Below are 25,193 nucleotides of genomic sequence, written 5' to 3'. Positions count from 1 at the left end.
AAAGTCCTGAAAAACAATACTTTTACCTACCTGACTTTGGGGTCCAAAGCCCTCAGAGGGAAAGGAAATGGTATAACCCAAACGGAGTACATCATACCGGAAACTTGGAAAATGAACTGAATCACATAGGGTGGTCCTAAAACCCTTGTGGAATGTTGCAGAGTTAATAACCTAGTGGCCTAATGTTTGCTACCTTAAAATACAGAAATAATAGAAACAAATCTGTGAATTTTCTTTATACAACTGATAAAGACTGCAGTTCCGGTGGCTGTATGACATAATTTTGCCTGCACCCAGAGGGCTTTTAATTTTTTTTCTTTTTAATGACAGGATTTTGAGCAACGTAAAGTTGCCAATCTAACTTTAGTAAATTTGCTTTTACATGTCATTTACAGATGATTTCTGTCGAAGCTGCAGACCTAAATTATTGAAACTTAGAATTGCACAGGGACTTAATGACTCTCTCACATACACCCACAGCCACCCACATGTGCACACACATTTCTTACTGAAAAACTTCAGTGGGATGAAGGGGACCTACATGAACAATGAGCTCAACCTCTTTGTGCCTCGGAAAGAAGGGACTAGCGCAGCCAGGAAACTCACTTCCTCCCCCTCACGTGGGCCTTTCCCGACGCCTTAGTCTACATGCGCGTGCGCACGCCCTACCCAAAGATGGCCGCGGCACCCTCGCCCGCCAGCCCTCTGGCCCGAGAGCGCCGCGGAACTTGTTCTGGTCTCTAGCATGTGTCCCAGAGGATTCCAAGCCATGTGAAAGTTGCCCTGCTTTCTAGAGGGTGCACTACGACCCTACAACTTCAGAAGCACAATCATTGATCAATAATAAAAAGTCCCGTCTCCCCCACGTTAGAGAAATCAACAAGTTCTAGGGATGAAATGTGTTTCTTCACGACCTAGAGCATGTTCAGTTCTTGGAAACTGCATTTTGGTGGTTTCCTTAATACCTTTCCTGTGCAGGGCCTCTCCCCCACCCCCCACCTCCGCCCGGCCCCTAATCTTAGAGTCCCTTTTAGTGGCGAGAGGTGGACACACTCTGGGAGTTGGTGACTGTCCCTCCGGACCGTCTCATCAGGAAAACCCTGCAGGTCCTGCGTCTGTCTGTATGGCGTCCTCAGCTCTCCGCCATACAGGTGGGCTCCAGGGCAGTTTTTTACATGAAGCAATAGAAGTACAAAATACTTTTTTCAAAATTTAGTATTTTCCATCAAATGTGTTGGTAAACCCCTTCCCCCTCCCCATCCAGATTCTTTGGTTTTTACTTGTTTGTTTTTGGGTTCTTTTTTCCTTGATTGATTCTGGAGGACTAAAGAATTAGCACAGACACATTCTGATGTTAAGGAAAATAGCAAGTCACAATAGGTGGTAGTGCCCCTCGTTTTCTCTTGTTAGTAAGTTTTAAAAGAATGTATGAAGGTAGTCATGAATGTACTAAGTGTTCTAATCCTGCTTCAGTTCACTTTGGCTGTGTCTACATGACAACAAATGTTTGACAGGGAATAAAGTTGTGTCTAGTGTCATGGGCCATAGTGTGCCCCTCCCCCTTCGGTGTTGGCCCCAAATCTTCCTTTCTTTTTACGTTTGGGTGGAGGGGTTACCACGTCAGCAGCAATCATCAACCAACCAATGGGATCTACTTAGTGGTGAAAGGATTCGCTGTTTAAATGGTAAGAGTCGCTGGCCTGACCACACCGCAGCTCGGCCGCTTGGGTTCCTATAGAGATGGCCTCGGTTTCTACCTTCCCCCCCCCAAATGTTTGCTTCTTGTCCGACTGCAGTGGGGTCTTGAGACCCCTGATTGGAGGTCACTGAGATCTCTCACCCTGCCTGGCTGTGTGGATAGGAGTATGAAGTGGAGGTGGGGGCCAACGGGCTGTTAATGCCATTTGGAAATACTTGCCTCATGTAGATCCAGCCTTAATGTTTTTCTGACATCCTAGTGAAAGCAGACCCTGCACAAAGTGGATATCAGAGTTAATACTGTGAGGAGACAAAATAACGAGAATAGTTTTACCAAAGATAATGAAATACTGCATAATGTCTGCATTTTACCATTGATTTGAGTGCATTCTTAGAAAACTGAATGTAACAAAAACCCAGGACATTTTTGGAAATTGTATGCTCTCTAGCAAACTTTGTGTGAATTTTTATACAAGCACTGTTTTATGAGTTATATAAAATGTTATAAAAATAGAAAAAAATATGGTCTTTGTAACCTCTTCTTTTCTTAGGGCCCACGTCTCTCAGAACCTGTGTTGGTCTCCTTGTCTCCATGTGGCCTCCTTTGCCCCTCCCATGGGAGGACAGGAACCGGGGTGGGGGTGGGGGGTGTCTCATGTCTCAGCCTCTCGGGCTTCCACGCCCGGGGTGTCCGGGGCACAGCTCCCAGGATTTCACTTGGCTACAGCTGAATGACCGAGAAGTCACCAAATAAATCCTAGCCCTCTTCTACACAAACCACTTCCTGGCCACATGGCAGGAGGTGCATTTGCCTTTTCATACCTTTCCTGGTCGGGTGCCAGCCCGGCCCTGCTACCAAGCCAGCAGAGCTTCATTTCACTCTTTTTTTTCTCACTTTGGATCAAATGGGATTTAGTTCCTCCAAGCCAGCATATTATTAACTGATGATAAAAGGATACATGTTTTTTCTTACCTCTTCTCTTCGGCTAAGCATAAATTCTTTCATATTCATAGAAAAATATTATCTCAAGTTGTCGGAGGAACATTGTTTTTGGCCAAAGGTCACAAAGAAAAGAACTTGTGGCCTGGGACTCGAACACTTTCCCCCGTGACCCTTTGCTTCGGTGTGAATCCTGACACTTCTGTGTGTAAGCCTTGTCAGCAGGTTAGGGCTGGTCAGGGGCTGGAGTAACAAGTTTAAGCAAGACTTGAAGGAAGACGAAATTCTTTAATTCTGGCTGTAGGTATGTTTGTTTTCTACCCAAAAAGAAAAGTCACAGAATTTCAATATATGGGAGCTTACTTATAAAATCCAGTTCTCGGAGATAAGAACTACACACTGAATTATCATGATCACGGGAATGGTGAAGTGCAATGGACTCTGAAGGAACTTCTAAATAAAGGTACCCCCCCCCCCCATGGCCAACAGTGAGACAGGAATGAACACTCATTGCCTACTCGCTGTAACGGCACCTCATATCCACTGAGTACACGCCATGTGCCAGCCACACCGCTGGGAACTCGACCTGTGAGGTAAGTTCCATAATTATGCCTATTAAGAAAGGTATGGTATGGCCCTGAGTGGTGTATATACTATCTCATTTAATTCTCATAAAAACTCAAGTGTCTTGGGAGCTATTATTATTTGTTTAGTGGTGAGGAAGCAGAGAGAAGTATGTTTCTTGCCCAAGTTTGTGCAACTGGCAAGTTGCAGTGTCAGGGTTTAAACCTGTTTATTTCTGCAATACCACACCGTCCCGGGTGGTGAACATCCTCTGAGCCACAACACACAAAGATACAGATCCGAAAACAAGTGCAAGTCACTGGTGTCCTTTATCACCCACATCCTCTGAGCCCCGATTCGTCTGATCTTAGATATGGGCGTGCTGGTATTTAGAACTGCTGTGTGTGAAATCACTGGCGAATGTGGATAGCCATGTCCTGGGAATAGTGAGCAAATCTGGGAAGAGTTTGTGAAAGTAACTGCCATGGATGGGATTCCCTAGGGGCAGAGCCGGAGACATTTCTGAGAGAATGGTTGTGGGCTTGTCCTCGGGAGAAGGGGCAGGAGGGACACAGCAGCGGCCAGGGAAGGCCAGGATCTAGGGCTCGGGTCTCCACTGCAGTCCAGCTCCATCCCCATACTGGAAAGCCCTAGAATATAGATTGTTTGGCAGAATTAGTCCCAGGTGAGGCAGAGGGGCTGGTTGGTCCTTGTCAGAGGTCTTCCCCAGGGAAAGGGGCAGCTCTCCTGGCAAGATGGCCAAGGGCTGAGCTCCAGAAGGGCCGCTGTGAGTGGTTAGCTGGCGCTCAGCAGCGAGGCAATCATGCTCTGGGAAAGGGGATCTGGTTAAGCCTCCATCAGCATCTGCTAGGGTCAGAACCACCAGAGGGCATGTTAGCCAGACCAGTGGGCCCTAGCCCCAGAGTCGGCTTCAGTAGGTCTGGATGGGGCCTAAGAATTTGCATTTCTAGTAAGTTCCCAGGTGATGTGGTCCATGGCCACACTCTGAGAACCACTGCGCCAGTGACTTCACAAAACAGGCTGTGTGTTTTCTGTGAAGGCTTAGCACTTTTCCGAGTATTAGAAATAGATCTCAGCTGAAAGAAATGGTTTCCCGTTGTGTTCAAATAAAACTGACTGCTTCTTAACCAGCGATAAACTAAATCTTCGCTTTTTAGGTCAGTGGGAAGAGGCAGGTTTGCAAGTGCTTATGCAGCAAGGCTTAGGAGCACTGGCCAAACGTGCCTTTTGCCAGAGCATTTCTGCAGGGGGAAGCCTGTTCACTGAGTTTAAGGAGTAAGAATTCATTTGTTCTTCTAAATGGAGTTGGTAGCCCAGATGGCGAACTGTGTCCTTGACAGAGGTTGAAAGCATGTAATGCCACAGCTCACCCTTCCAGAAGCTCCTACAGTGTGACAGCTGTGTAGTCAGAAGTGACAATGGGTTCTTGAATTAATTACAGGGAGTTCAGGTTTTTGTAAGCCCTCCCTTTTTCTGAGCCCAGTAATGGCTTAGGAATGTGCTAGGGACTTGACATACGTTATTTCATTTAATCCTCACAGAAACCCTGTTTCTATCTCCCATTTTACAGATGCGGATGCTTCTAGGCTTTGAGTCACTTGGTCAAGGCCATACAGCTGGCAGAGCGGGGGGCTGCTAATGACCGGGCTGACTCCGAAGTCCGTGCTCTTGATTTCAGGGCCGCCACTTACGTGGCTGTGCACAGTAAATTTCTCCGTCTTTCTGCCTAGTGCTCCCCTGCCGTTTACCTTGGGGTTTTGCTGACTGTCCAGTCTGAGCTTCTGGATCTGCCCGAGTGAGTGTTTGACTTGAGAAACCTTTCAGTGCAGGAAACAGAACAAGGAAAGAATCATCTCTGCCTCTAAAAGTTCATTCATCCTGCAAAAATATATGTAATGCCTGTTGTCTCCCTGGGCACCGTTCCATGACCCTACCAAGTACCCAACTCATTACTTGGTCAAGAGGCCTTGGAGAGCAGGCCCTGGTGGTGAACAACACAAAACCTAACAGCTCTTGCCTGACGCACGGGGCTAATAAGCAGACTGCAAAGCTGGGCTCCTCGGCTCCGCGCAGACAGCTGAGGCCACTGCAGATGGGACAGGGCTGGGCTCGGCCTGAGGCAGCCGCAGGCCCATAGCTTCCTGACGCTCCTGCTTCTCATAGACTAAAACGCTGCTTCTAAGATGCCGTGAACGCTGGCTGCGAGCTCCATAGCCTCGGTCTTTCTGGTGTTCGGTCCCTGCTATTCCTGACACCAGGTATTAAACCTAAGTCTCCTCCTTGGTGTGGACGCACAGAAACCTCAGCTCGGGCGCAGTGCAGGCACGAGGGGGGCCGTGCTTCCGCCTAGGGTAAGACCCCTGGTGACGGGTGCCTTCTCTTCAGTTGCTCGAAAGCAGAGCTGGCTGCTATCCTTTCAGCCTCACCTTTTGTCTCAGAGTCAAGAGGTAAGGGTCTCCCCTACAATCCGAAAGAAAATTCTATGCATTGCATGGGGAAGGAAGTATCTAATAGTAACCCCTCTGAGTGGGGCTCTAGAAATGGGTATTACCCAGTGCAGACGTCTAAGCAGAAATTGCCCATTGTAGACGCTTGCTGTTCTACTCTGACTGCAGTTTTGGGGGCTTCACTTACCTGCCTTGGGGAAGGTCTCCTCAGCTTTAAGAATACCATCCCAGGAGGGGCGCCTGGGTGGTTCAGTCGGTTAAGCGTTCGACTCTGATTCTGGCTCAGGTCATGATCTCAGGGTCGTGAGATCAAGCCCCGCGTCAGGCTCCGTGCTGGACGTGTAGTCTGCTTAAGGGTCTTTCTCTCCCCCTCTCCCTCTGTCCGCCCCCCACCCCTCCACACACTCTCTGAAAAAATAAGGTCCCAGGATAGAAGGCCCATTGGGTACAGTTGACATCTTTACAGAAGAATCAAGAATCGCATCGTGAGCGATCCATGTCCTCAAGACCTGTCAAAATCATACTTTGACCGGCCTGCTTCTGATCTGCCTGGTCCGTTAACCAATAATGAACAAAGAAACCCTTAAGCCCACAAGCAGGTCTTTGAGAGGAACAGGAAAGCGGCAGTCTCAGAAAGCTGCCTCCAATTTCAGAGCCTTCAGAGAAATTGCAAGGGACAGATTAGGGAGCAAGCGGCTACCAAAGGCAGAAGCAGCAGGTCGTGGGGCCTTTCCTGTGCAGGAAAAGAGAATTTGCGAAGACTGCCTGGTAAAAGCAGCTGTATCTCTTTACACCTGTATTAGAGGGCAAAAGTGAGAAAGCTGGCTCACGCTGGGGCTGGCGGAGGCTATGTCCACAGGCGCTTTCCAGCGCAGCCCCGCTCTACTGTCCCGGTGGTTAAGCAGCGCTGTTACTTGCGCGGTGAGGGGAGCTGGGCGCAGCTGGGCGCATGCGCAGGCCAAATGGGGTGGACGCACTTCGGTATAATGCAGCAGGGAGAAGCAACGGATTAGAGGTGCCATGGATGGATCTGAACAACCATCGGGTGAAAAAAGTAAGATACAAAATGAAACCTATAGTAATGCCATTTACGAAATTTAAAATAGGTGCACAGAACAGCAGAACACATTTTAGAAGAATGAATACAAACAAAAAGATACACATAAACGCATTAGCACGGTTGGCTCAAGGATGGGAGGAGGACACAGAAATACAGAACAAGAGAGGAGAAATAAATTTGAAAGAGTAACTTCGGGGGTGGGTACTGGTGCTCAGGCATTCGCCGGTGGAAAACTCATGGGTGTGTATCCCCAATCCCACCCAAGGATGTGCTGGTAAAGGTTTAAGAAATGACTCTCCAAGGGAAAAATACTGATTTTTGGTGATTGCAATTTCCAAGGTGAAAATACTACCATGAGTGATTTCAAGCTTCCTACGTGACGTTCTGAAAGCAGTTTGGGAGATGCACTCTCCCTGCTCTCCTGAGTCCGCTCCACGGAGTTTCTAATTTCCTACATTACTCCCTGGAGATTGTCAGTAAGCTGACTGATAATGTGACAGTACCTTTTTGAAAGCCAAAATATGTGACCAAGATAAGGCAGAACTTTAGTAGTGTGTCATTTTACTTGCCAGATATACACTGCACCTGTTAGAAGGTCATGGAACGTACACCACCACCCCAACCGAAATCTTTCTTTTTAGCTTCTTAGAAAATGTTAGTTAGATTTCTGTCTCCCCAGTCATCACTGACCAAATAAACTATAACTTAAGAAATATCCCCTGAAAAAAAAAGAAATATCCCCCGAATGTCTACTTTCCTCTACAAAATGTTAAAAAGATAATGAAATGCTTGCCTAGCCATCGATATAATTTTCCAGGAAAGACAGTAAATGCTATTTGGCAGAGAAATGCAATTAGCATCCTATTTCCTAGGGGAGAGCTAGTTCTTTGAAAGAATTAACCATCATTACTGGTAAAAGGCCTAGATCAGTCTCTACCAAAATAGTTGTAACTTAGAAAAAGGAATCTTGTCATCCCAGTAGAGCAGAGTGTCTCAACCCCATCCCTACTGGCCTTTGGGGTCCGGTAACTTTGTTGTGGGGCATCCTGTACACTGTAGGAGGTTGAGAGGCATCACTGGTCCCCATCCACTCAATGCCCCTAACCCCCGCTTCAAGTTGTGACAACCAAGATGTCTCTAGACTTTGCCAAATGTGAAATCACCCCCGGTTGAGAACCACTGCATTAGAAACATATACATCGGGGCGCCTGGGTGGCTCAGTCGTTAAGCGTCTGCCTTCGGCCCAGGTCATGATCCCAGGGTCCTGGGATCGAGCCCTGCATCGGGCTCCCTGCTCGGCGGGAAGCCTGTTTCTCCCTCTCCCACTCCCCCGCTTGTGGTCCTGCTCTCGCTAACTCTCTCTCCGTCAAGTAAGTAAATAAAATCTTAAAAAAAAAAAAAAAGAAACATATACATCTTTAATCTTTTCCAGTTTTAATTTTCACTGAGGAGGTCTCACCACGGTGGCATTATAAAGCAACTGTTATTTGGGTCAAGTAATGAGTGCGTTGCAAGAGTTCCGTAAATCTTTTATGAATTGCTTTTGTTTCTGCTATTTTGTAACTATGTTCCAAGTCCCTGGCACTGTAGCCAACTAGGAGATCCGTTTTTGCCACGTCCCGTCACCAAACCACCATTCTCCAGCAGACGTTTTTTTCTTAGCTTGATTTTTTAAAACAGGTCTGGTGTGAGCACAAACACTGCAGAGCAGCTAGGTGAGGTACTGACTGCCAACAGAGCTTCAAAAAGCCTTTCAAGTGGCTTTTCCTGCTTCCTAGCTAGCAACACTCCTCTTACCTCATACAACACATTTTGATTTTCTCCTTCCTTTGAACACATGACAAGGTAAGGCAATTAGCATCCTGATCCCCATTTGACCAATGAAGAAGCTGAAGCTCAGAGAGCCTGGGGTCAAACTAACCAAGGTAACCCAACTCACTAATGGCAAGACTGAGCCTAAAAACCAGGACCCATGACACATCCCAAGGTCATGCTGCCACTCACCACACAAGGCTTCTTAGGCTTTCTGCAACTTTCCAAAGAGAAGTCAAGAGAAGAGCGGGAGGGAGGAAGAGAGAGGGAGAGCAAGACAGAGGCAGAGGTAAAGGAAATGAGAAAAAGTAAAGACATTAGTCTCCTAGATTATAATTCATAACTAACTCCTATTGAAATTAAACACATTGTTTTTACTGATAACTAGGTGGTAAAATAGAAACATTCCCTCTGTTGTTCTGCATATTATGTAGTATTTCTTCCTGAGAGCTTAAGCTTTCAAATAAAAATCGATTTTTTAGTCTTCTGAAATCCACGGTGTTAAAAGGCTTCCAGACTCATGGGCCCAGACATCCTCCTGCTTTGGGCCACAGAAGTCTCCCTTCACTGTCCGTTAACCTGAATTCTCAAGAATTCCTGGAGGGCAAATAGAAGGACCCAGACACAGCCAGTCATTTTTCCATGACACCATCTAATAGGTCTCTATTTGAGCTGACCCTTCTGTGCTAGGAAACTGTTCCTGGGAGTCTACAAACCAGTTTATTTCTCCAGATGTCCTTTTCTTAGATGATGTATATTATGTATGTGTCCTTTTTTTAGAAAATATTTATTTTGAGAGCGAGCGAGCGAGCACAAACGGGAGGTGGGGGGAGGAGCAGACGAAGAGGGCAGGGAGCCCAATGCGGGGCTCGATCCCAGGACCCCGGGATCATGACCTGAGCCGAAGGCAGACGCTTCACCGACTCAGCCACCCAGGCACCCCTGTATATGTCCCTTCTAATACTATTTTTTTTAGGCTTTGTCCTTTTTATAACCCTTTCTTGAGAATTAGAATAATTGGTCTCCGCCTCTTTGTTCTCTTCATTGATAAAATCTGTGTTTCCTCTAAAACCTACTACTAAAATCTACTTTCACCTGAAAATTAAACTCTCAGCTTATTACCCTAAGCTGGGGCAGAGGTCATCACATTTTTTTCTGTAAAAGGTCGGACAGTAAATATTTTAGGTTCTGTGGGCTACCTAAGACCTCTGTCATATATCCCTTCCTTCTTTTAACAATGCTTTAAAAATGTAAAAACCATTCTTGAATGCCATACGAAAAGCCTCTGGCTGCCTCAGTTCATCAACCCCTGCCCTAAACCATTCATTTTAATGGGCCCTAACTAACCCATTTGGAATGAGTTGGAGCAACTTCACTTATCTATACTTCGGAAGACAAACCGAAGGGAACTTAAGTTCACAAATCGGTAATTCAGAAGGGCTGGTGGAGAAAGGGGTCTCCCAATGGATATGAAAGGTGACCTTGACTTTACTTGGTTTTGCCATGAGAAACCTGAACCCAGAGAAGCTGGTCAACAGGGATAAAGTTGAAATGAAAGCACAAACAAGGCCAGTTTATTTTACACAGACTCCCGAGGTAGTTCATGTGGGAAACAGCAGGCTCGGCATTAAAACCCTCTCTGGGGTTGGTTCATTCAGCACACATCTCATTCATGCTCACAGGCCAAAATGAGGTGAAAACGAACACAAATCAAGCCCTGGAGAGGAATCCAGGCCTCGGGCAGGGTCTCCAAGCTATGGACCCCAATTTCCATAAAACAGCTCAGCAGATTCCACTAAAGTAAGATAATTTTATTTTAATAAAAGTGTCCTCTTTTGAAGCTGGCCCTTCCCCCCATCCCTAGAAAGCAGTTTTTATCAATAAAAAGCCATCCATTTATTTAGACATACTCTTTTTAGGCAACTTTAACTTTTTCCACCGGCGTAACACCACTCTGTACTTTTCACTTTCCGTTTTCTCCTCCAACACTTTTTTCAGGAGAACCCTCATCACTGTCTCTGTTTCTGCTTCTTTATCCTCTCCAATTAGAAGATCCAATATATCTCCCACTTTCACCTGAAAATTAAAAGAAAACTCAGCCTTCACTGCATTTTGGGAAACGCAGGCCAATGCAAATGTCCTTTTTTTTTTAAGTTTTTTTTTTTTTAGTAATCTTTACACCCAACGTGGGGCTCGAACTGAGATCAAGAGTTGCATGCTCCACTGACTGGGCCAGCCAGGTGCCCCGCAAACGTCCTTGCTGTGAGTTTTTATCAGGGGACCGTCATCACCCAGGGGGGCATGTGAAAAAAGGTAGTGATTCCTCTGAAGCCGTCCCTTATCCCTAGTGCCTCCAGGACAAAGGGCCTCACGCAGAGGAAGCCTCCAACACATGTGCCCAATACCACCCGCGTCCCTCCATCAGACCTAGCCAGCTGGCTGCTCATGGGCAGCTCCGGTGTGCCGCGGCCCAACTACTCACCTCTACTAGGCGATTGAAGGAAACACACGGAGGGATTTGTTTTGGCAAAAATGACAAGAGGCAAAGAAAGTGGGGCACAATCGTAGAGAATCTGTGCATAGTAATTATTGCCAGCACTGAGAAAACCATTTCCAGTGTAACTTTTCATTGATTTCTACCCAGATGAGCTACGTAATTGGGGATGGGACAGTCTGTTGAAAATTAGTCACTGTGGAATAATATTCAGCTGTACCTCTTAGAGAAATGGGAAACTTCTTTCCTAGCACTGATTAGCCCCAGTGATGCCACATCATCAAGATGGGACTCAATACACAAAGACGGAATGTCACAAAAAGGATCAGGTTGGATGCTGCCTCAATGGGTTCAAAGGGCTGAGGTCAAACCCATTCTTGCCCAGGTGGGAGCCTTGGGCTGAGCAGTCCGGGGCATATCACAGCAGTGTTGCCAGGGACAGCCCCTGGCGGGCACCTGGTGCTGGCAGGTCAGGATTCCAGGGGCATCTGCCCAGTGACTCAGGACGGAGCTAAATGGACGCAGGTGCCATAGACTTCTTCTACTAGAACACAAGCCAGGAGTGACTGGGGCCACCTCAGATCACTCACCACTGCTTCCAAGGAGGTGGGCAGCAAGCCCACGTGTGGGCAATGGACTCTAAGTGGGCACAGGTGGCCATTTAAAAGCCTACGGGAGGGTTTCTGTTTAAGAAGTATGGTGCCACTCTTACCTTGTTTTCTGATTAATGCTCTCTGAGGCAGTCCTAAATTCACGCTGTCCAAAACGTCTGTACCTTAGCCGGGCAAGCTCCTATTTGTTTTCCCACCCATTCAAGGGCCCAATATTCAGTCCACAACATGGGAATACACGCGTCCGCCACCAGGCCTACTGGTCAACCCGGGCGGCCTAGAGCGGCTACATGTGAAACACACAGCGCAGATTGTAAACCGTTAACCTTCTCCCCTCTGGGCTGAGAAGCAAAAAGGCGCACACCACAAGGAAGCATGAAGACTGCTTCTCCCCTGGATCTGGAGGATGGGCTGACCGAGGCATCATCTAGGCGGGGCTGTCCTCCCGTAGTTCTCATGAGTTCAATTAAAAAAAAAAAAGACCATTTGGCCTAACTGTGTGGACATTTAAAATCAATGTCCAGAAATACAAGGTTTCAGAACATTTTGAATGCCTTTGCATTTTTCAGCATGACTTTATTAAAATTCACTTTTTATTAAGTAACATATGCCTGTGATACAAAATATAAAAGGCATAAAAGGATACACAGAGAAAAAGGCTGCGCGTCTGGTGTATCCCTTCACAGACCTACTGTGTGTAGTATCTGTGTGTGGCTGAGCAGCGGGTCCCTTTGGTAGCTTACTTCTAAGGCAGAGACTAAGAAGGAATGTCTCTCCTTTAGCCAGTCAATCCCAGGGAGCGGGGAGTTTAGAAAGCTTCAGTCCCATACTGGGGCTCTACGTAGCCTGTGTGTAAGTCAGCAGGGCCCCAGCCCCTCCTACACCTGGTCCGCAGCTTACAGAGAAGCTCTGCTGCGCCCCAGGCGGCCAGGGTCACCACCGAAGCACCACGAACCCGCCCGCCCGCCTTCAGGGCCGGCAGCCCGCCACAGCCCCGTGCAGCAGGCCACGGAAGCGGAGGTGTCCTTTCTTCGCTGCAAGGGCCTGTCCTTTCTCATGTGGGAGACGGCACAGCACACACAAAGCAAAACTGGCTGGGATTACGGGCTGTTCCAAATATCTACATTTCAAATCTCCCCTCAGCTGCCGTTACTATGGCTACAGGCCTCCTAGTAACAAGCCAGTCGAGTGTTAACACTGGCCCCTTCCTTTGCTGACCCTCAGGAGGAATCTGGAAGGCAGCCGAGACAACAGAACACCCAAGGCAGAATGAAGAAGCAGCAATTAGACTGTAGTTAACAATATATCAAAGCAGAGGGGGGAGAATACACTTGTGTTTGTAAATGAGGCCCTGGCACAGAGGCGTGGTGCGCCCAGAGCAGGTCCTGTCTTAGGAACACTGTGGCTGCGGAGAGGGGGCAGGGCCACAAGCAGGAAAAAGCAATTATGGGACAAGAAGAGCCTGATCTCCAGATGCACGTCTGAAGCGCCTGAATTCCTGCAGCTCACAGAGCCACGAATGACATGCCGAACCTGCCAGGTTAGGTGTCATCACAGGCTGTGGACCTTGGGACTCGCAGCTGAGACAAGCACTGGGGAGTGCCCCCTCCTCCCGGCTGGTTAGCCATGAGAACCTGTAGGATCCCAGAGAGCAAGGTCTCTGAAGAAAGCCTGTGTTTACCCGGATCCATGGCCAACAGCTCACACCCTCCCTTGTCCCAGAGCAAAAGGATGTGGCTCAAGCCCTCCAAACCCAGGGGTGTTGTGAAATATGAAACAAGCTTCAAAGCCACCTACAAACGTGTCTAACTTCCCTGGACACTCAAAAAGAGCGTCCTCAGAGAGTGAGATTATGTCTGCCAAAGCCTCATATGTCTGTGTCTTCCAAGCTTTTTTTTAAGATTTTATTTACTCATTTGAGACAGAGAGGGCGCGCAGCTGAGGAAGGGGGCGGGGCAGAGGGAGCAGCAGACTCCCCGCTGAGCCGGGGCGGGGCGGGGCGGGGTGGGGGGGCCCCTCCATCCCAGGACCTTAGGATCATGACCTGAGCCAAAGGCACATGCTTGACCATCTGAGCCACCCAGGCGCCCCTCTTCCAAACTTTTTAAGAGTCTCTGTCATACACTTTTTTATTGTGCTTTGTTAACTTATACTATTATTATTGTTTTTCCAATTATGAAAGTGATCTATACTTATAAAAAATTCAGAAAAAGAATGAAGAAAATATAACCCATAATGCTCCAAAGATAAATACTAGTAATATTACTATTTTAATTCTTAAATGTATGTATATATACAACTTATTTCTACAAAAATACACAATTTTAACTATATATATGATTTATTATAACAACACTGGATACTGGAAATACATTTTCTTATACCTGATTTCTTTCACTTAACAATAGTATTGCTATGGGCCTGTTAGGAAACAGGGAGTCTCTTTTTTGATAGCTGTTCTGTGCACAGAGCAGGGCACGCAGCAAGTGCTGGGGCGTAACTGCTGAGCTGAACAGAATCACACATCTGCTCAGGTAACAGCAGTCCAATGTAACCTCTACACAGACCAACTCTTTCTTCTTAGTCTCATTATTAGCTTTTCATGGGACTAATGACTTGGTTAACAGATTTTTGCCAAGTGTGATGGTGGCCTGTCTTAAAATTTTGAAGGAAAAGGAGGCTGCAAAAGAGCAAGTGGTTTGTGTGACTAAGTTGGCTGGTGATTCTCACTAGCTTGAGCAGGCCCCTGGGGAATTGCAGAGATGGCAACACCGACCCACACAAGGAGTCACTGATGACCCCTGAGGGGAAGTCAGGGCAACACTGAGTACTGGCAGAGAAACAGACAAAAATATCTGCTGTCAGGGCGCCTGGGTGGCTCAGTCGTTAAGCGTCTGCCTTCGGCTCAGGTCATGATCCTGGGGTCCTGGGATCGAGCCCCGCACTGGGCTCCCTGCTTGGCGGGGAGCCTGCTTCTCCCTCTGCCTGATGCTCCCCCTGCTTGTGCTCTATCAAATAAATAATTTAAAAAAAACCTGCTGTCAGAATAGCTCACCGTTCTGCTTTTCTTCCATAATTTTTCCCCATTCAGCCTGAGTTCACCTTTGTAGAATGCATCTTCCACTTTGCTTAAAAAAAAAAAAAAAAAAGTCAAATGCTTTGAAATAGAAATATACTCAAAACAATTATACAGGTCTGAGAAAAACACCTGCCATTAATGCGTATTCTGACAGTGACCAGCCGCTCTACAAAACCACCATTCTGAGTGCGGGGAAAGTGGGAGTCAACTGCTCCCATCTGTGTCTGAAACAGCGAGATCAAGGGGCACTTCTCAACGATGCCGGACTGGGGCTGCAGTCTGCTGGACTCACCGGGCAGGTAAGCTTTGGGAGGGCCTGGGGCACCCCACCTGACTCCTGCAGCAGCCGCCTGCAAAGCGGGGGCTCCCGTGATTCATGACCACCAAAGGGCTCTGGGGTCCGAGAGAAAAACCAGGCACCACACGTATGGTGAGGTCATTAAAAAATCCTCTGCGAGTCTGCACTGAGGTTGGGGAAACTGCAATCCAGCAGCTGCTGATCTCTCCATTCAATCACTGGGCAACTAGACCAGGGGAGGGTGCTGACAACAACAATCAGTGCGCTTTTCTCTTGCTGCTCTGACTCCAGGTGATTAACATCTGGGGTTCTGCTTATAAGAGCAGCAGCTACTTCTCTGGGGAAGAGAGAGGCCCCCCTTTACAAATCTGCCAGATTTTAGAGAACATTCAGTAAATTCCCATGAGGATGCCTATGGGTTTAGTCATCTTTATGAGTCCTTAAACTTCATGGATTAAAAAATTAAACTATGCCATTAAATTATGTCATACAGTATAAATTATACATGGAAATCTGAATATATTATCCATACCATGTTTCTTACCTTGCATGCAGTATGCACACAATGATTGCTAAAGGAATGAACGAACAATGAGGGTCACTATTCTTATATAATTAGTCTAGCAGAGAGAACAAGAATACTAAAGAAATCTTCAAAGTTCCACTTAACATCTCTATGCACTATATATGAACACACAGTATTTTCTTCATAATAGCTAACATACAAATATGTGTCAGGCACTGTTAAAATGCTTATTTTTTTAATGTAAATTCAATTTAATTAACATAGAGTGTATTCTTAGTTTCAGAGGTAGAGTTCAGTGATTCATCAGTTGCATAACGCCCTCCTTCATGCCCACTGCCCAGTTACCCCATCCCCCCCACCTCTCAGTTTCCTAGAGTTAAGAGTCGCTCATGGTTTGTCTCCCTCTCTGTTTTGTCTTATCTTTCCTTCCCTTCTCCCATGTTCATGTGTTTTGTTTCTTAAATTCCACATACAAGTGAAATCATATGGTATTTGTCTTTCTCTGATTAACTTACTTCGTTTAGCATAATACCCTCTAGCTCCATCCACTAAGATGCTGTAGACAGAGGAGCACCAACTTCTAAAGTAGGTGCTATTTTACATTTTACAGATGAGAACACTGAAGCTTAGGGAATTCAAGGAACTTGCTCAGGCTCACACAGAGCACGAAGGGTCTCACTGTGGAGCCCGCATTTTTTTTTTTTTAATTTTTTTTCTTAAAGATTTTATTTATTTATTTGAGACAGAGAGAATGAGAGAGAGAGAGCACATGAGAGGGGGGAAGGTCAGAGGCAGAAGCAGGCTCCCCGCCAAGCAGGGAGCCCGATGCGGAACTCGATCCAGGGACTCCAGGATCATGACCTGAGCCAAAGGCAGTCGCTTAACCAACTGAGCCACCCAGGCGCCCTAGAGCCCGCATTCTTTACCACCACATTACACTGCTTCTGTTGCTTCTAAAAGGTACCGTCTTACCCTGTGGCATTTGTGAAACCCAGGCACGATTTCCTCTTGCTATATACCTCTAACATGGTCATTAGTCTCCTCAAGAAGCTGGTATTAAATCGGTGGCTCATCTTAAGAGTCGACTGTGTCTCAGAACCAGGGAAATCTGGCACATGGGATGTGCAGGCAGTCACCTGACTTGCTGGGGAGTCAGTGTTCTCATCTGCAGAAGGAAATACCTGAAACAGGTGACCAGGCAGGTCCTCTCCTATCTGGGCTTGCCCCTCACCACAAGATGGGCTGAGTGATGGGAACTACTACATTAAAATGACACAAAGACAAAGGATCTTGTAATAAAATGCACATCGTACTTACTTTCTCCCGACATCTAGGCCCGTCTTTAGGACAACATCATACCGAAAAGACTGCACTACTTTTTCCAGGTCTTTATAGTCTTTGACCACACTGGGGTCACCCTCGAGCTCCTCTTCCTGCTCACTCATCTCACGATCACTCTCATCATCAGAGTCCTCTTCATCCTCGGCTTTTTGCAGAGTCTTCTTAGTGGATTTTTTAGAGCTTACATTACTTTTAAGTCTTATGGAGAGTGGGAAAATATATTCTGGAGATATTAAAAGCCCTGGGAGTCTCAGTGAGAAAATGTTATGAAAAAATGTTTTACAATTTGATGTGTTTAACTGGGTACTAGAAAAATGTGAGTATCGATTCCAGGAAGCACAGAGTTTATACGAGGGTGTCCCTTGTAGCACTCCCCAGAGTCCAATCCAGACATCTGGCTTTCTCAGAACACTGGCAGGCAATCTGACACCAGTCATAGCCATGGCGCATATAACCTGAAACAGACAATAATTTCGTTTTATTTCACAAGCGCAGTGTCCTGGCATTCTTACAACACAAACCATTCATACCACGAACACTCTAGATCAGTGCTGTACTTATTCTCCCCTACGAAAGACCATATTGGTCTGCACATACTCAGGGCCATGCACTTTTCCATAGCGAGTCTTCTAGCTGTGCTTCCCTCATAGGGGAAGGGGGGACTAGATACTAAGACACATCTTAGTATCTAGATACTAGATACTAGATACTAAGATGTGTCTTAGTATCTAGTATCTTCTAGCTGTGCTTCCCTCATAGTCAGGAGGGGGGACTAGATACTAAGATGTGTGAACACACCGGTTCTCCTCTTCTCCATCCCCCAAATTCACTTGGACACTGATTGCGACTGAAGAATATTAACAGTAGTTCTCAACGGTTTTAAAAAAAAAGATCTCATGGGGAGAAAGACTATTTGTTGACATACGTCACATCCTTACAATACTGACTTTGCCAAGGAAGGACACCAAGTCATGACTTTATAAAACCCAGAGTGAATCTCTAGACATTATTTCAACCCCCAGCCCCAGCAAATCAGAGCTAGCAATGAGCAGACAAAGCTGCATTTTACCTTCTTTTCCATCTTTCCCCTACTGTTTGAGGCATTAGCTAGCAGAGAAGGAAGGGGCCAGGAGACCCACAAACTAGGTAATTGCTTCCTGAGGCACTGAGGTGCTGACATGCCAGAGAGTAGTCAATTCCTAGGTTACCTCAAAACCATCTTATTATGATGGTAGCAAACCTTCCCAAGTACATCAAGATGGCTTTAGAGACCACGATTTAGTAATCTGAGAAGGGTTGCCATATGGTCCATATCCTCATACCTTAAGTCTGCGAGTGACTTTCCATGGTGCCAAGGCTATACTTTCAGACAGATTTCTTTGATGAGCGTTTCAATGATTTTTCCTGCCTACTTTCCATTCACCACAAAGCTGACAATGGCAATTACCTGTAAGCCCACTCAAAAGCACATAGCTAGCTACTTCCAAGTTATATTTGGCTCTTATTTTTGTTGGCATGAACAAGGTAGACAACACAAGCCCAACTCTGTATCTCATGGCTCTTGGGACCCCAACCTGAGTCTGAACTGAGAAATAAAGCAGGCATAATTTTTTTTTTTAAAGATTTTATTTATTTATTTGACAGAGAGAGACACAGCGAGAGAGGGAACACAAACGGGGAGTGGGAGAGGGAGAAGCAGACTCCCTGCCGAGCAGGGAGCCCGATGCGGGACTCGATCCCAGGACCCTGGGACCATGACCTGAGCCGAAGGCAGTCGCTTAACCAACTGAGCCACCCAGGCGCCCAAAGCAGGCATAATTTAAGGGCTGTTTTTCAACACAACTATAATTTGAAATAATTTTTAAATGCTATAAAAACCACAGAGTGCTCTAAAATACTGACTGCAAACTATTTGAAGCACCTTAAAGAGAAATATTGAGAGAAATCATTTTTATACATATTCTACCTAATTTAATAGAGAATGAATAATAACCATGCATAGAAGAAAACCTTAATTTTTATAGAAGTAGGGATAAAGAAAGAAAATAGTATATTTCAGTTCCTAGACTTTGTATTTCATGGATCACTACAATCAAAAATTAAGGAGTGCGTGGCTGGCTCAGTTGGTGGAGCATGTGACTCGACCTCGGGTTATGGGTTCGAGCCCCACACTTGAGTGTAGAGATTACTTAAAAAATAAAATCTTAAAAAAAAAACCCCAAAAAACAAAAAACCGCACACACACAAAAAGGTACCTAATGGTGGACTTCTTGCCAAGATTTTTTTTTTTTAACAGTAATTGCTGCTCTTATTACCATAATTTAAGAGAAAGAAGATTTCAATGATTATATGTGAAACATATTTTTGCGGTAGAAAATTTGAAAAGAATATAAAGAAAATTCAAACCACCCATATCCACTCTATGACAACCACTGTTAACATTTTAACATATATTCTCCATGGTGTAAAACTTGAAGAAAAGTAATTCTTTCATAAGCAGAGCTTTTCATACCTTCCCACACACCCAAAACACACAGGAAGGTTAACCGTAAGTGGCCAGAGCTCTCTACTATCAGCCTCAGAAATTCTGTGTTGGTCCTAAGTTCTAGACTGAGTAGCATTTATCCAGGTGATGTCCAAGTTATGGGCCAACACAGCCCTGGCTGAAATCACCACTTACTGTTGGGCCTAGACCAGATTAGTTAATAAGATGCTCTTGTAATACAGAAGATAAAGATTGGCATTAATGATGATAATTTGCGTATCTTTAGGTGTTTTTCAAATTGTAGGTCATGAGCCATTATAAAATTTGTACTTTTTTTTTTTTTAAAGATTTTATTTATTTATTTGACAGACAGAGACACAGCAAGAGAGGGAACACAGGCAGGGGGAGTGGGAGAGGGAGAAGCAGGCTTCCCACGGAGCAGGGAGCCCGACATGGGGCTCGATCCCAGGACCCCGGGATCATGACCTGAGCCGAAGGCAGATGCTTAACGACTGAGCCACCCAGGCGCCCCTAAAATCTGTACTTTTTAAGAACTAAAACTGGGGGTGCCTGGGTGGCTCAGTCAGTGAAGCGTCTGCCTTAAGAGTCTTCACAGGTCATGATTTCAGGGTCCTGGAATCGCTCCACCCCCACCCCGTGTCATGTTCCTGCTCAGTGGGCAGCCTGCTTCTCCCTCTCCCTCTGCTGCTCCCCCTGCTTGGACTATCTCATGCTTTCTCTCTTGCTCTCTGTCAAACAAATAAATTAAAAAAATATTTTTTAAGAAAGAACTAAAACTGAAGAGTACAAATAGAAAATATTACAGTACACCACATACAGTAAGAGTAAATACTGCTTTATGAAACTTTCATTACAATACACATATGTAAGTATACATACACATACACTGGGTCACCACGGAAAATGTATTTACTAAAGATAACAGTAAAAAAAAAAAGTTAGAAAACACTGGCCTAAGTGACTTCAGCAAAGTTTGTTTTGCTATCAGGTATAATGCCAAAGGCTGTATGTATGCCTGAGAGCTGAGAACCTGGCTGCACATTCCCCCTAATTAACAATACTCCCAGAGCCGTATGTGTGTGCAGAGATGAAAAGGGCAGCCTCTCAGGGATAACTTTATACAGGGCCCTCATTTTACAGATGAGCACAAATGAGACTTGGAGCAATTTAACAATCTGCTAGGTCATACAGCTAGTAAATAACACAGCCAGGATTCCAATGACAAGTCTTCTTAACGCTCATTGTTTACTATGGGTCAGGCCCCGCTCTACCTATTAATTCATTTATTCCTTTCAACCAGCCCATCTCAGTGACACGGTCACATAAATACTAAGTGGATTCAAATCTAGGCTCCCTGGCTAAGTCAAGGCTCTTTACCACCTGCTGAACTGTCCATCAGTCTTCTGACTCCAAGTCCACTGTTCTTTCTACTACCCCATGAAATTTATGTCTCATTTTCTCTTGAACAAAAACCAACTTTCACCGACTGCAATACCTGAGAGAATGGATAGTTTCAGGAGCAGAGGAGTAGGAAGAACTGTTGGCCTGACTTAGAAGAAATCCAAAGAGGAGACATCCTGGGGGAGGGAAGTCCTCTCTGTCAGTCTCTGGACTCCCACATTCCCCCCCCCCCCCCCCGCCATTTCCTGCCATTATAGCACACTGTTACCTTTTATGAGGAATGCCTGGATATGATGGTGCTCTTTGTATATATCACAAATACATTACATTTACCTACACTAGGAAACTTTTATTAGCACAGGATAACTATTAAAATAATATTCATAGAAAAACAATTAACATAGCCAAAATGTCAAGCCAAGCATTACCTTTGTGTTTATTAGCTACTCCCTCTTTGTGATCTGCTTCACTCTCTAGCAAACGCTGGTACGTGCTGAAGTTTAGATAAAATTTATGAACATAAAATTGAGAAAACACGTTAACCTAATTTTTGCTGGAGAGGATGACCATTTGTAGCAGTGGGCACTAGGGCCACAGGGTAGAGTCTGAGAACCCAAGTTCTACCACAGAGCTTTCAAACTGGTGGGAGGAGAGGGCTAACCAGGCCCTAACCCCTCTTCGACTAGAACAGCAGTGCTGGAAAATACTGGGTTTCCTTATATTCCACCTGAAGAAAGGATTCTACCACTGGAAAGAAAAGTGTCTGTCCTTTTAGCATGGCTTCTCCATCTTCCAGGCTCCACACAAGACGCACTCTCCCTCTCTGCCCTCCCCTGCCCTTTCCCAAACTCATATTGCACCAATACTGTGTCTTCCGTACTATTCTTTTTTTTTTTTTTTTTAAGATTTTATATATTTATTTGACAGAGAGAGAGATAGCGAGAGCAGGAACACAAGCGGGGGAGTGGGAGAGGGAGAAGCAGCCTGATGCGGGGCTGGATCCCAGGACCCTGGGATCATGACCGGAGCCGAAGGCAGACGCTTAATGACTGAGCCACCCAGGCACCCCTTCCGTACTATTCTTATCTCCCAAACTCTAAGGGTAGTGACAGGGCAGGAACCGTGCCTCATTCCTCATTCCCATCCCCAATCAGCTCGGCACACACAAAAAACCAGTGAATACTTGCAGATTCATTTTCCAGAAATGAAGGGAGCATCCTACCCATTACCACATCCACCCCTCATGCACTCATTTGCCTGCATATGCCAAATAGCCAGATAAACTAGACCTGCTTATAAAGCAAACAGTTCTTGTCCTCAAGAAACTGCTATTCAAGTGGAATGTGGGCAGGTAAACTGGCTGTCAGAGAACTTGAGTGAAAGCCCAGGTCCAACGGAGGCTGGACCCTGCACAGACTAAAGCCGGAGCAGGGATGCTGGAGAAGAGTTCTAATGACAAAGGTGGCCTGACACAGAACTTTGGGGGAAACAGCAAGTTACAACTATAATTTTTCACTTTCTAATGGACCATTCTCATTAGCATGCTGTTATTTCTCTCACTGAATAACCAACCAGCCTTCTCTTAATCCCACTAGCCCCCAGCTACAACTTCTCTTGTTCCTCTCTACAACAAAACTCCTCAAAAAGCGTTGTCTATACTCTCCTTAATGCCTCTCAATTTCCAAATCCAAAAGATTATTTGTTAGTCCTCAACTCGTTTGACTTCTCAGCAGCATCTGAGACAACTGATCACTCCCCTCTTCTTCACTTGGCTTCCAGGACACCTTCCTCTTGGTTTTCCTCCCACCTTACCTGCTGTTTCTTCCCTTCTCCCAGACGTCTTAATGTTGGAGGTCCCCAGGGCTCAATTTTTGGCCTGCTTCTCTTCTACATTTACTTTATCCAGCTCAGCTCTATCGGCCAGCTTTGACAAATGCATATCAAGACACCAAACACTTCCATGGCTTTAAATATTGCCTACATGCCAACTACTCCCCAAGCTATATCCCCATTCCAGACCTTTCTCCCAAATTCCAGACATGTAGATCTGTGCAGAGGAGTTAATATAGCAGGCTTGAGTCTATCCTTAGAAAGGCCTGCTTGCAAGGTGGACCTTTGGCTGGCATCTGGAAACTTGGATTTCAGGATTCTCACCATTCTCAGAATTGACAGGAGTCGCTCACTGGGTCTAAACTGTTTGTACAATTTCTTATGCTGAGTACCTGCTTTCCTTCTGGGAGTCTTGAATTTTGGTACATGCTAGGCAGACAGTGCCCATGTGACTAAAGCCAATCAACACCCTGGGCAGAGGTTCTAATGAGCGTCCCTGATAGACAAAATTTCACATATGTTGTTACAATTTGTTGCTGGGGACTTAAGCATGTCCCGTGTGAGCCCACTGGGAGAGGACTCTTGGAAGACCACCTGGTTTCCTGCACACTTTGTCCTATGAGTCTTCTCCCTTTGCTGACTGTGCTATCTTTTTGCTGTGATAAATCATAGCCATGAGCCAGAGCCAAGTCCTGTTGAATCTTCCTAGGCAATCAATGCACCTAGGGGCGGTCTTGGCGACCCCTGACACAATATCCAAATGCCTGATAGCTCCACTTAGGTGTGTAACAGGTACTTCAAGCCTTATTGGTTCCAAAACAAACTCCTGACATGTCCCCAACCCTAAATCTGTTCCAACTGTAGCCTTCCCCATCTCAGCGAATGATAACTCCACCCCTGTAGGTGCTGAGAACAAAAGTTTCTAGTCATTCTTGACTCCCCCTCATACCCATATCCAGTATCAGGAAATTATGTTGGCTGTATCTTCAAAACATGTCCAGTATCCCATCACTTCTCACCACTTCCATTGCTACCACAGATTTAAACCATCATGACAGATGATGATAGCAATACTACAAAGGCTCCATTAGAGTCTATTTTCCACATAGCAGTGATTCTTTCAAAAAGTAATTTATACTGTATCACTCCTACAAAAGCACTGAGAAAAGGTTAGAGGCTGTATGTGATCTGGTCCCCCCATTCCCCCATCTCTTGCGACTCTCAACCTCTGCTCTCTCAGGTCTAGCCACGCTGGCTTTCCTGATGCTCCTCACATAAACAGGAACATTTCTGGGTAAGGTCTTTGTTCCAGCTGCACCGAGAAATCTCTCCTGCCAGGTAATTGCACAGATAACTCATTTTCTTCAACTCTGAACTCAAATGTCACCTCAATGCTGTGCACTCATCCCAATTTTATTTAATAAGCATCTTGCCCTCCCAATCTCCCCTTACTCTGCTCTACTTTTTTCCTCCATAGCACTTCTAACCTACCAATTTACCGTTTTTTTTTTTTCTTTTTTTGGATTGTCTCCCCTAACAGAATATAAACTCCACAAGGGTAGAAATCTTCACCTGAATTTGTTTCCCTCTGCTGAATCCCAACTGCCCAGAACAGTGCGTGGCACATGGGGAGTGCTTAATAAGCCACTGTGGAATGAAAGTAGATCAAGAGACATGGGGCATCAGAATGAATCCAGAAAAGAACCTACAAAGTTTGGAGCTGGATCGAAGGGCAAAAGGCTAGATCTCCAAAGGCCTTGCTTATCAAAGTCTGGACTTGACCCAGAGAGCATGTGAATCACAGAAAGATTTTAAGTAGGGAAGTGACCTGACAGTGCGTTTTAAAAGAGTTCTTTGCCAATGGTGTGGACGTGAGCAGTGGAGATGAAAACTGCAGGAAGCCCAGAGGTTTGTGGTGAGATCTTCAGAATAGATAAGGTATGTGAAAGAGCCGAAGCCTGTAAGCAAAGCAACGTCTGGAATAGAGGCAACGCTGCCCTTGACCTGCGGGACACTGGGAATCGCTCCACGTTCGTGAACCTGTTCACTACTCGGTTAGGGAGAACCTGGTCTAACTGCTTTGCCGTCTACTGCAACTGAAAATCGTCCCTTCTGGAGACCTCTCAGGTTGACCGCGGAAACAGGGTCGGCTTCCCCGACATACTTCCCACCCCCGCGAGCTGCGCACCTTCCCAGGTCTTCAAGGTCAAAGGAAACTGGACACCTGTGTCCTCGAGCTCCGGGTCTGCGCTTGGAGCCAGCAGTAGCGGCCGGGCCCAAGGGCGACTGCCACGGCGCACCGAATCCCCACGTCCTCTGCAGCCCCCGGGTCCACAGGGCGTCCAGAGGCTGGCCGGGCCGAGGCAAGACGCGGGAGATTCACGCGGAGTCCTGGCAGGAGCGCAGGCAGGGCAGAGGCGCTCGTCGCGCCCCTGCTTCACGAATGCGCGCCGGGAAGCAACAGAGTGGGCTCCGGCCGGGGACACAACACGCCCGACAGGGGCGCAGTTACTTGCACGTCACGGCCGCTCCTCCCTCCCTTCCTCGGCCCCTCCCGGCGGCCCT

The 25,193-nt window shown here is 46.2% G+C and overlaps 1 protein-coding gene across 2 annotated transcripts; it reads right to left on the bottom strand.

Moving 5' to 3' along the window:
- Positions 1-10,332: 10,332 nt before the first annotated feature.
- On the bottom strand, positions 10,333-25,162 carry MTRES1 (mitochondrial transcription rescue factor 1). Of its 2 annotated transcripts, none has more exons than XM_064597949.1 (4): positions 24,817-25,162; positions 16,868-17,346; positions 14,703-14,775; positions 10,333-10,618 (listed from the first exon to the last, which is right to left on the bottom strand). In XM_064597949.1, exons 2-4 carry the CDS (start codon positions 17,332-17,334, stop codon positions 10,439-10,441), a joined length of 720 nt encoding a protein of 239 aa, XP_064454019.1. In that variant the 5' UTR covers positions 17,335-17,346; positions 24,817-25,162; the 3' UTR covers positions 10,333-10,438. The 2 variants fall into 2 exon arrangements, with proteins under 2 accessions (XP_064454019.1, XP_045721217.1); XM_045865261.2 differs by having other exon boundaries at positions 24,853-25,162.
- Positions 25,163-25,193: the final 31 nt, after the last annotated feature.

Source organism: Mirounga angustirostris, unplaced genomic scaffold (assembly GCF_029215605.1).
Source record: "Mirounga angustirostris isolate CCGP_5_RB_7025 unplaced genomic scaffold, mMirAng1.0.hap1 SCAF_8, whole genome shotgun sequence".
In the NCBI taxonomy this organism is placed as follows: domain Eukaryota; kingdom Metazoa; phylum Chordata; class Mammalia; order Carnivora; family Phocidae; genus Mirounga; species Mirounga angustirostris.
The sequence above is the reverse complement of the archived record's forward strand: the minus strand, read 5'-3'. Positions and strand labels throughout refer to the sequence as shown.

Coding starts and splice junctions, on each gene's coding strand:
- MTRES1 (XM_064597949.1), bottom strand. CDS start 17,334: ATGGCTATGACTGGTGTCAGATTGCCTGCCAGTGTTCTGAGAAAGCCA. Junction 14,776..16,867: donor GGCCTAGATGTCGGGAGAAA/GTAAGTACGATG, acceptor TTTTTTTTTAAG/CAAAGTGGAAGATGCATTCT. Junction 10,619..14,702: donor TATGGAAGAAAAGCAGAACG/GTGAGCTATTCT, acceptor TTTAATTTTCAG/GTGAAAGTGGGAGATATATT.